This window comes from Haliaeetus leucocephalus, unplaced genomic scaffold (assembly GCF_000737465.1).
Source record: "Haliaeetus leucocephalus isolate CR32 unplaced genomic scaffold, Haliaeetus_leucocephalus-4.0 Scaffold190, whole genome shotgun sequence".
Classification (NCBI taxonomy): Eukaryota; Metazoa; Chordata; class Aves; order Accipitriformes; family Accipitridae; genus Haliaeetus; species Haliaeetus leucocephalus.
The window spans coordinates 587,372-598,068 of NW_010972626.1; the positions used below are offsets into that span (position 1 = coordinate 587,372).

Below are 10,697 nucleotides of genomic sequence, written 5' to 3' on the forward strand. Positions count from 1 at the left end.
GGTGGCGGTGGCGGCGGCAGCGCCCTCGGGCCCTTCCTCTGCTTGCAGATCGCCATCCGGGCCTGCTTCCTGGGCTTCGCCTTCGGCTGTGGGCTGCTGCTCAGCACCGGCCGCTCCGCCTGGCGCCACTTCGGATGGTAAGGGAAGGGCCCGGGGGGGCCGGGCGGTCGCGGCGGCCCCCGGCCCTGGCAAGCTTTCCCTCCCTCTCTCCCGCCGCAGGTACATGTGCTCCCTCTCCCTCTTCCACTACTCGGAGTACCTGGTGACAGCCATCAACAATCCGCGCAGCCTCTCGCTGGACTCCTTCCTGCTCAACCACAGCTTCGAGTACAACCTGGCTGCCCTCTCCTCCTGGGTGGAATTCACGCTGGAGAAGCTCCTCTTCCCAGGTCGGCCACCCTGTCCCTCCCTGCTGCTCACCCTCCCGCCTGCCGTCCCCTGGCTCTGCCCGGCTGCAGGGCCCTTGCCTGGGGCCCACCAGCCCAGCAACAGAGCGCTGGTGACCCCCGCTTAGCTGACCCGTGGCGGCAGCAAAGGAGGGCTTTGATGTGGCCTTAATCTCTCTGTGCTCAAAGCCTCCCGGTTTCGGTCTTGGGGGGCGGGGGGATGCCAGGCCATCTTTGCCGCGTAGCGGGTCTTCAGCCCTTTTCTGCCTGCATCTTTCAAGCTACTTTGGTGGTACAAAGAAGGACGCTTCACTTACGTCTAGGCGTCTTCTTTTGACCTGGAATAAAATCAAATCGGCAAAACCTGTTGCTGTTTGCCCAACCTGGGGTGCTTCCTTTTCTTTGGGAGAGGGGAGGTGTTCTTCCCTGCTTTTTAACGGCAGCACGGGCTGTGAAGCTCCCCGTGTCCGGCCTGAGCGCATCTGCTTGGCTGTGCTTTACATTGGCTTTACTCTACACCGAAAAGCCAGGCTCTGCCTCAGCGCTGGGTTCCCCTCAGGGCGATCCACCGCGAGGATGTCCAGACTCCGCGTCGGGGGTGACTCTGTGGCAGGGGACGCTATTTTCATTTGTTTTGGTGGCGGGACAGCAGCATGTGGAACGCTGGCTGTGTTTTACATGTTGTCGTGCTTTGAGACGTGGGGGAAAAGCCCACCTGCCGACCCAAGCCCCTGTGACCCCCCGCACCGCGAGCGTGACCTGTGCGAACCTGTTGTGACCCGTCCTTATTCACTTGCAGAGCTGAAGCAGATCACCTGGCTGAGTACTGTAGGGTTGTTGATGGTGATCTTTGGGGATTGTCTGAGGAAAGCGGCCATGCTCACAGCTGGCTCCAACTTCAACCATATTGTTCAGAATGAGAAATCGGATACTCATACTTTGGTGACAAGTGGGGTGTATGGGTGGTTCCGGCACCCATCTTACGTGGGATGGTTTTACTGGAGTATTGGAACACAGGTACCGTATACAACGCGCTCAGATACTTCCGTGTTATAACCCGGGTCTTTCTTCTTAATGCTGCCCCGCACCTGTAACGGGACTCAAACTGCCGGCGATCAGCGGTACCGGTGGCCGGTCGCGGGTTTTGATGCCTCCTGCCTCCCACCAGCATGCCAGGGGCCAGGGAACCCCGAGCGCTCAGGCCCACGCTGTCTTGGGGGAGACCCCATCACCTTAATTTTCTGTGTGGAATAAGCAGGGGTGGCGGGGCCGGGGTTTGAGCCAGAATGCCCTCGAAGGCTCGGGGTGCGATCTGCTGCTAGCCTAAAGCTGGTGTCTAGAGTTTCCTTGCATCCCTGTGGGCAAAACGCCTTCCATAAGTGGTCAGACTCAACCTTGCTCCTGCCAAATACCGGTCCTGTGCCACGCTGGCAAAGAAAACTCCCTCTAAGAGTGCCCAGGGCCCCGGCCAGAAGGTAAACTGGAAGCCAGCTGCGGTCGAGCTGTAACTCAGCGCTGCCTCAGTCGCGCTCTTCTTGTGGTTGGCTGGTGGTTGGCACTTGGTTTCATTTCTCTGGAGAGAGACGGTAAAGACTGCACGTGGAGTAGTGTGGCCATGCGTGGGCTCTCTAGAGCCAAGGCGCTGCTCTTGGCCGGGGTAGCAGGAGCCGGCAGCTGCCCATGGGCTGCTTTCTTCATAAGCACTAATTTCTCCCCGGAATGAAGTTCCACAAAAGGTGCTGGGATCTTTTCTTTTCTTTGGAGACCATTTAGACAGACCTCATGGCAAACTTAATGAAGGGTGATTAGCATGTGGGGGCGGGGGGCAGCCTCGGTCTCTTTGGGAGGCGAGGGGACGCTAACCGCTGGTGTCTGTTCGCAGGTGTTACTCTGCAATCCCATCTGTATGGTGGGCTACGCGCTGGTGTCCTGGCGCTTCTTCAGGGAGCGGATCGAGGAGGAGGAGATCACACTCATTCACTTCTTTGGAGAAGAGTACCTGGAGTACAAAAGGAAGGTGCCGTCGGGTCTCCCTTTTATTAGAGGAGTCAGAGTAGAACTGTAATGCAGGCGAAAACCGAACTGGCTGAGCGAATGCCCGGCTCCAGGCACTGCACGGCAAGGGATGTTGCATGGCACCGGGAGTAGCCCGGCGGTATTTCCCGGCCGCCCGGGAGGAGCTGAAAGGGCTGCGGAGCTCGGCAGCCCGCCGCGTCGCTAGCAGATCAGAAGCTTGCTCGTCCTCCTCGAGATAAGTCCTTCGTTGCACATTCAGGGATCTTCCAGATCACTTAGCCTGTAGCGACCCTAAAGAGAATTGAACCCTCCTGCCTGCAGCAGCTGCAGTAAATGCCTCTGAACCAGTTCTTCCAGAGAACAGGTCTGTCCTCCCACCCCCATGCAGGAAAGGCGCCGGTCAGCGGATTGGTCCTATGGCATAATTCGATTTTAAAGCTTTTTGACCTTGCAAGCCAGGCGGTGTGGCTTTAATCTCTTTAGGCCTGATTCTGCAAGCTGGCGCCCAGGCGGCTCACAGGAGTGGGCCTCCAGCTCTCCGCTCTTCAGGTGCAGGGGCCACCTACCCTCTGCTTGCTGGAGAGCCGGTGGCGCGGCACCAATTGGTTCTCTCCCAGGCGTTAACGCTCACAGGGAGGATTCTTCTGCTCGCCTCATGCCGCTGGATCACGAGTGCCTCTGTGAAACGTGGCAGGGGAGTGAGCCCGCTACTTCCTCCCTCGGGGGCTGCCGTGAATTTGGGAGTCACCGTTTCAGCCGCCGCTTTCCTGAGCCTCCCTGCCGCCACCTCTGTTCCCTCTTCCTGCTTCCAAATCATGCTGCTTCCTAGCCTGCCAGGCTGCCTCCGTCCTGCAGAGATCCCAGGATTTTGGGTTGGGAAAGAACCCCAGCTGCTGGGCTTGCCGAGGGCTTTAGCGCTCGAGATTCTTGCCTGCTTTTTTAGGCGAAAGCTGGGATGTCGGTGCGACTAGGAGATGCTTCTAGGGAAATTCTCCAAACGGGGAAAAAAGTTTGGCTAGCTAATGCTATTTTAAACGTTACCATTTTGGAAATGGTTCCTACTCGAGCTTTGTGGTATAACTTATTCTGTTGTTATATACCAAAGAGGTTCACTGTTTTACTGAGTTTTACATTATTCTTCCTAGCTGGAATGGAAACGAGTTGCTTGTCAGTTCACGCTTTGGGCTTGCGGTGTTCCTTGGTGAAGGTGCTGTGGTATGGCTCAGGAAAGGGGGCACTGATGGATATTGCTTCAGTTTTGGTTTGTTGTTTTGTGTTTTTGTTTTTTTTATAAAAAAACAAGTAAAAATATTGCCAACTTCTGCCTGGTGGTTATTTGGAGACCTCTTGAGGTGGTGGTGACAACATCGAAACTGGAATCCTTACTTTTACAATTCCCAGTGGGTTTTCAGAACGCTCCAGTGTTGGGCTGAAGCAGGACCGTGACTTATGGGGCTGCGCAGCCTCAGGGACAAGGTTAATTCTCTGTCTCTCCTCACTTAACCAATGCAGAGTCTTTCCTCTGCCGAGTTTGCTTTGTATTGCAGAGCGTGTTCTGCACAGAGCATTGGCTTTATGCCTTTGCTGGTAAATTGTCTTTTACTGAGCGTGGTTTTAGCTTGGGAGAAGAGAGCAAACGTGAAAATACACCAGCCTGATAGCACTGATTTCTCCGCGTAGTCACTCATAGGCCCCTGCTCAGGCTTTTCTCTGCCTCCAGCGCACATCCTCATGGAAGCTGTGACCTGATGTTGTAGCCAGCATGTCTCAGGCAAGTTAATTTTTAACTATTTTTTTTGTTTCTGCCGTGAACTTGCAGAAATGTACTTTGAAAAAAAACCAAACAAAGCAATCATTGCTTGGCTTTGACATGAGCTGACAACAAAAACTAAGCTTTATTCTCAAGTCCTTTGTAGTAAATGCACTTTGATCCTAATTTACGGGAGCGTGCCAGTGCTACCTCTGACCCTGGTTCCAGCTGTGCGGCAGCAAGGTCTGCCCAAGGCGGGATACATTGGCACCAAAAGAAAGGGATAAACTTCACCTTGAGCAAAACCTTTAGAGCCCTCTCGGTGCTTTTGAGACCAGCAGCCTCTCTAAACCTTTTATTTTCCTGAATCCTGTGACTGGAAGCTTGGTGAGGAGACAGGAGCTCACCAGGCATGTGGAGGGTGTTGGAATCTTGAGTGAAAAGCCAGAGTAAGCTGCCAAACCCTGTCCTCCTGTGCTGCAGGAGTTGGTAAGTTTTTAAATAGTGCAGGTTCACAATGAGCACAGTGCCTCTTTCTAGCACCCTGCCTGTGTTTTTGCTCTGCTGCCTGTCGGCAGTTCACAGGACACTCCGAGACCCCGCGGTGAGCTCGTGGAGCTCCTGGCTCTGCCCTACACCAGGGTTAGTTGTTGGGGTTTTTTTTCCGCCCCCCCCGCCACATTTGCAAACTTTGTGGTTTTGAGAGTGGCTGGATGCCCCAAGCTGGCAGGCCCATTTTGCCCAGAGCCACAGAACCAAGTGGACACGTACAGTTGCATGCTTTTATTTCACCTCTAACACACAAGAGGGAGAGTATAAAGACAACTATTTTTTCAGATGAACAAAGCCGCCCTAAGGCAGGCTTTTGATATGCTGCAGACACTGTGTTCCTCAGGCTGTGTTTTCCTGCCTTCGCTTGTGGCACAAGGCAAGAGGAGCCGGTTGACAACCGGGGCATGGCGCTTGTGCAGCGAGCGCCAAGCGGCTCCATGCACTTGCTTGGCATCGGGCTCTATGGTGCAAGCTCTTTCTGGGCGGTGCTCTCAGCCCCGCTTTTCTGCTGGCCCCTGCAGCAGTGTTTGCTTTTTGGGGAGGGCTCTCCGGGGTCGCTGCTGGGCACGTAGCCCTCCCCAGGGCTGGCCGGAGCCCCCTCCTTGCCACCGGCCGAGGCGTCTCTGGGGAAGGGAAGGTACCTTGGCAGGGTCAGCGGCTGGGAAAGGGCGCAGAGGGAATTTGGCACCCTGGTGCTTGCTGTTGCCTACCTTGGCTCCGCTTTGCTGTCGTCACAGATCTTGAGCAGCATCTGTGCCTGTTCCTCCTTGGGCTCCCGGGGTTCCTGCAGCCTGCGGCGGAATGGGCGTGAGCCACGGCTGTGTCCGCCATGACCACGTCCTCCCCAGCCCCAAAAGCCTCCCCATGCCCCTCACCTGGGCTCCAGCCGCTCCTTCACCTTGGCGATGGAGCGGACGTAGGGCGCGATCTGCTTGGTGATGGTGGTCAGGCAGCTGTTCTCCTGCCGTAGCTGCAGCAGGTCATGGAGCTGGGCTGGAGGGGCGAGAGGAGCGGGCTGTGGCCATGGCTGTTGCCCCGGCGCAGGCATAGGAAGTTTGGGGCCAGAGGAGTGGGGTCGCTGGTACCTTCGTAGATCTCCTGCTCGTTTGCCACCCGCTGGTACGTCTCCTCCCAGACCTGGAAGGGGGGAGAGGGAGCCAGGCAGCGTGCCGTGGCACGGCACGGAGGGACCCTGCTCTGCCAGGGCGCGCTGACTGTACCTCCTCAAAGACGCTGCGCATCATCTCCACGGCGGAGTAGTGAGCTGCGATCTGCACATCCATCTGCAGGGACTTCTGCAGGATCTCACTCATGATCTCTGTCTTGATGAGCGAGTGGTGCTTGGTGAGGTCACGGTGCAGCTCCTGCACCTGGTCCTTCAAGCCTTGGATCTCCGTCTGCAGCATCTGCAGGGGCCGGGAGGCCCTGCCATGTGAGCAGCACCCTCCTGTCCCATCCTGACCCGTCCCAGACCCGTCCCAACCCACGCTCCCTACCCGGTAGGTGTTCTCATAGTTGCGGCAGTGCTCGGCAAAGGGGGTTTCGCGCCCCTCAGCCAGCAGGACCTTGGTGCTGATGTACCGGTGCATCGTCGGCTTCCGCACGATGGGGCCAGTGGACATTTTATCACCAGTGGGGGGGCAGCTGGGCACCATGAGGGTCTTGGAGCATTGGCCACCGGGGAGCCTGCGTGGAGAGGGTGACAACGGCGTACTGCAGGCGAGCAGTGGTGGTGCGAGGTGCCAGGGGCCACGCCGCCGGCTCAGCCCTGCCACCCCTCGCCCCTGGGGTGCCTGGGGACGCACCAGCCCTGCACGTCCCTTCCCTCACCCAAGCACACGGGGACAGTCGGAGGCGCCTTATGCTGCCCCGAAAGTCAAGTTTCCATGGGCAGCTCTCCTGATGCCCACAGCTCTGTGACCAGCTGCGGCACGGAGAAGGCAGGAGCCGAGCTCGGCATGTGCCGCCTTCTGAAGGGAAGGATGCGGCTCGCTCCCTCACCGCTGATACCTCCTGGCCCCTTGGCAGGCGCCACTGCCCCATGCGTCTCCCCCCATCCCGCAGCCTCTCGGCGCTGCCCACCGCCCCGGCTCTGCTGCCCCACCGCCATCAGTCCTACCGTGCAGCGCCGCGCTCCCCCTGCCTGCGCCGGGGCCAGCAGCCCCCAGGAGCTCAGCCGCCCTGTGGCACTGAGCCTGGCCGGGGGTGAGGAGTGGTCCCCATGGGGCAGCAGTGCCCGTTTGTCCTCTCCGGCCGGGAGCGCCTGGCAGGGCCGGTGCTGCCGTGACATCAACGGGCCTAAATATATCCTGGGCGAGGAACGGCCGGGCACTTCCCTGAAATTCTGATAAAAATAGTGGCGGGCAAAGAGGCTGCGGCGCCGCGGCCGTGCGGGCGAGCAGGAGCTGGCCCCGGCACAGCCCTCCGGGGACCGTGGCGGGGGGCCGGGCTGGGACGCAGGGCGCAGGGTCACCCAGGCACCCTGTTGCCAGGCCTGCTGCCCACCCACCCGCCCGTCCCGCTTCCCAGAACTGTCACTTGAAGCCCCCGTGCCTGTCGTTCGTCAGCGCAGCTGTGCTCCGCGCTGTTCCCGCGCCACCGCCGAGGTGACGGGCTCAAGGGCAGCAGCGGGGGCAAGCTTGGCACGCGTGGCAGGATGCGCCCCAGTGCCGGGTGTGATCCTAGCACCTCACATGTTCGTGCCAGCGATGCCAGGACCGATGCCGCCGGCGCTGCCCACCACGGAGCGACGGGGGCTGAGCATCAGCAGGGGCTCCAGGCAGCGGGCAAACTCTGCCCGGTACTCGCTGTTAATCTGGGGGGCGAGATGGGGGCGAGCACCGTTGGGGCCAGCATAGAGCCGGCAGCCGGGGCTGCCCACGGGGCACTGCGGGCAGGGGCTCAGCCCCAGGCGGGCGGCAGGGCTCTACCTTGCTGGTCTGGGCCGGCCGCAGGCGGTGCGGCAGCTTGACGATCCTCTGCAGCCTCTCCATCAATTGCTGAAAGGCAGCGGTGAGGCGCGGTGAGGGGTGCCTGGCACCCTGCCCGTGAGCCCGGCACCGCCGCAGCGTGCACCAGCCGCCCCGTAGCACCGTGGTGGGATGCTCCAGCTGCCTCGCAGCACATTGGCGGGGTGCACCAGACGCCTCATGGCACCGTGGCAGGATGCTCCGGCTGCCCTGCAGCGCTGGCACTACTCACATAGCCCAGGTCCAGGAATTCAGCTTTGTTGGCAGAGCTCAGGAATGCCGAGCAGGTCACCAGGTGGACCTGTGTGCGTGGGGGGATGTCACCACCAGCACCCATCCGGGCCATGCCAGCCTGGCCCCTGCCCGGCCCAGGGTCCTACCTGCAGGGTGGGCAGCAGGGAGGCGAGGTGGGCAAGCTGCTCCTTGAACGCCTTCTCCTTCTCCTCGTGCTGGCTGCAGCAGAGCGGGACTTGGCACAACCTTTGTGGGGTGCCGGGGAGCCGTCCGGCCCCAAGGCACGCCAACACGCCCCAGGAGGGGGGACACCCCTGGGAGGGGGCTCAGCCCGCAGCCCCTCACCTCTGCACAGCTTTCAGGAGCGCCTTCTTCCTCTCGGAGAGCTGTTCCTGCAAATGACACGGCCGCCCTGTGCCCCGTAGCTGCCCCAGTCCCCTCCCGCTGCCCTGGCTCTGCCGTGCCCGTGCGTTGGGCACCCGTGGGCGCAGGGCACCATGTGCCAGCAGTTGCCCCGCACCTGCATGCGGCCGAAGAGGGAGTTGATGGCCGCCTCCTCCTCGCTGGCACTGTTGCGCACCTCCTCGATCATGGCCTTGAGGAGGACGATGGCCTCACGCGTGGAGGTCTGCAGCTCCTTCACGGCCTGCCCGGGGGCAGCGGGGTGGCTGCGGCGCTGTGGGCAGCACCGCACCCCTATTCCCCCCACCCTGAGACGCGCTGGCCCTGCTCACCATCACCGCCTGGTCTAGCCGCTGGCAGCCCTGCATGTACGCCGTCTCGATGTCGATGCAGTGCGCTCGGCTCTCCCTGCAGGCACAGGGGTCAGGGCACGGGACGGGATGGGGTGCGGGGCAGGCACGGGGCCGGGGCTGCTCACCCCTGCATGTCCCTGAAGCAGTTGATGCAGAGCATGGACTTCTTCTCGGTGGAGAACATGATGTAGGGCTCCTCGTGCAGTGCTGCAAAGGACGGGGGTGTCAGGCAGCCTGGCGCGGCGTGGCGCGGCACGGTGTGGTGCGGCACGTTACTCACGGCACTTCTTGTGGATGTCTTTGGTGCGCTTGGAGAGGGAGACAATCTCGTGGCGGGCGAACATCTTGGCACGGTGGGTCTCCTCGCGGCACGGGGCGCAGAGGGGCTGCCCGCAGGTGTTGCAGAAGTACATGGTGTCCAGCTCCTGCGTGGCGGGGGGGGTGGCTGGCGGCGGGCACAGCCCCGGCAGGGGTCCCCTGCCCGCCCGCCCCGCTGCCCTCACCGCCTTGGCGCAGCGCCGGTCGCAGTTGGCGCACTGCACGTCCTCCTCGCCGTCGGCCGAGCTGTCCACCAGGAACTGCAGGAGCCGGTCCACGGGGGGCAGCCCCGTGCCCCCCCTCACCACCGAGGGGTGCCTGTGAGGATGGGGACAGGGACAGGGATGGGGACGAGGTGGGGACACCCGCCCAGGGCAGGTGGGGACACCTTTGGGGAGCAGCGGGAGCAGTGCCAGGCCAGGCTGCCAGCCACGTGCTGCCTGCCCTGGTCCCGGCGTCTCCCCTGGGCAGGATCTGTCCCTTACCCGCAGAGTGGGCAGCGCAGGCGGCCGTCGCTGGCGCGGCCCCGCAGGCAGCTGGCACAGAAGTTGTGGTAGCAGTCGAGCAGGCAGGGGTGCTGGTAGGGCTCGTGGCAGAGCAGGCAGACCAGCGGGTGGCAGTTGGCCTTCTCCAGCTCCGAGCAGCTCCCCAGTGGGGAGAAAATGCCACCGGCCATCTGCGGGGCAGAGAGCGGCCCCCCACGCGCCGCTTCACCCCCTGCACCACCTGGAGGGCCCCCTGTGCAGCACCGTGGCTGCCGCGGAAAGGACAAATCCTGCCCCCCCCAGGGGCCTGTGAGCCACTGCCTATTTTTAGGTTATGAGCGGCACGGCACAAGGCTGCCCTGAATGCGCCCCTTCCCCCTGCCATCGCGGGCCAGGGGCAGTGGGGCCGGCTGGGATGGCCCCTGCAGCGGGGGGTCTCTTGGGATGGGGTGTCCCCTGCAACAGAGCATCCCCTGCAGCAAAGCGTCCCCCAGGACAGGGGTGGAGGGGACCCCAGGGCTGGGTGGCCCCCAGGAGGGAGCGTCCCCTGCAACGGGGTCTCCCCTGCCCTGGGATGTCCCCCGCGACGGTGGTCCGGCAGCGAAGGCAGCCAGCTGCCCCGTGTGCTGGGGAGCCCCCGGCCCAGGAGGCACGGTGGCCGGGCGAAGGCTTTACCTCTCCCCGTCCGTAAGCCGGGGGATCGGCCGTGCCGTGCCGAGTCGAGCCGTGCCGCTGCTCCCCGGGCGCCGGCTGGAATGAGAGCGATGCCGAAGCGGCAAGACGTGGGGCCCCCTGGCACTGCCGGACGGCTGCCACGCCACGGCCCAAAAATAGCCCTGTGGCAGGGCCGGCCCTCCGGGTGCGGGGACGGTGGGGACAGGGAACTGGGCACCCCTGGGGCCCAGCCGGGTTGGGGGGAACACGGGCTCCTGCGCGGCCGGCTAGTGGTCCCCACGAGGTGAGAGGGAAGGCCGGGGGGCGAGGGGGGCACCGGTGGGCAGCGACCGGGGTGTGGGGACGCGTACACCCCGCGGGCAGCGGGGCACCCACCCCGGGGTGCAGGGGGGAGGCTCGGGCTGCGCCCCGTGCTCCAGCGAGACCCCGGACCCTCGGACCCCGCCGGGCCGAGACCCCGCCGGACCCTTCTCCGCGACCCCGCCCCCTTCTTCCCGGCCCCGCCCCTTACTCCACGGTCCTGCCCCTTCTCTTCGACCCCGCCCCTTCTCTTCGAC

The 10,697-nt window shown here is 62.4% G+C and overlaps 3 protein-coding genes across 3 annotated transcripts in view; 2 read left to right on the top strand and 1 right to left on the bottom strand.

The window, feature by feature from the left end:
* The window catches only part of ICMT (isoprenylcysteine carboxyl methyltransferase), a 4,539-nt gene extending 908 nt beyond the window's left edge, over positions 1 to 3,631 (top strand). Inside the window, exons 3-6 of the mRNA XM_010565383.1 lie at positions 1 to 137; positions 220 to 389; positions 1,186 to 1,403; positions 2,269 to 3,631. Coding sequence (XP_010563685.1) covers positions 1 to 137; positions 220 to 389; positions 1,186 to 1,403; positions 2,269 to 2,451 — 708 coding nt within the window. The 3' untranslated portion in view covers positions 2,452 to 3,631. The remainder of the gene's footprint in view (positions 138 to 219; positions 390 to 1,185; positions 1,404 to 2,268) is intronic.
* Positions 3,632 to 5,164: 1,533 nt separating this feature from the next.
* Positions 5,165 to 9,656, bottom strand: RNF207 (ring finger protein 207). The gene is made up of 17 exons (XM_010565385.1): positions 9,466 to 9,656; positions 9,166 to 9,298; positions 8,943 to 9,087; positions 8,788 to 8,869; positions 8,642 to 8,717; positions 8,428 to 8,553; positions 8,253 to 8,299; positions 8,054 to 8,126; positions 7,906 to 7,974; positions 7,635 to 7,703; positions 7,398 to 7,519; positions 6,201 to 6,390; positions 5,925 to 6,110; positions 5,790 to 5,841; positions 5,580 to 5,697; positions 5,415 to 5,495; positions 5,165 to 5,327 (listed from the first exon to the last, which is right to left on the bottom strand). The coding sequence occupies exons 1-17, from the start codon at positions 9,654 to 9,656 to the stop codon at positions 5,165 to 5,167; spliced, it is 1,923 nt and encodes a 640-aa protein (XP_010563687.1).
* A 573-nt stretch (positions 9,657 to 10,229) lies between these two features.
* RPL22 (ribosomal protein L22) overlaps positions 10,230 to 10,697 on the top strand; it is a 2,843-nt gene continuing 2,375 nt past the window's right edge. Inside the window, exon 1 of the mRNA XM_010565386.1 lies at positions 10,230 to 10,335. Coding sequence (XP_010563688.1) covers positions 10,230 to 10,335 — 106 coding nt within the window. The remainder of the gene's footprint in view (positions 10,336 to 10,697) is intronic.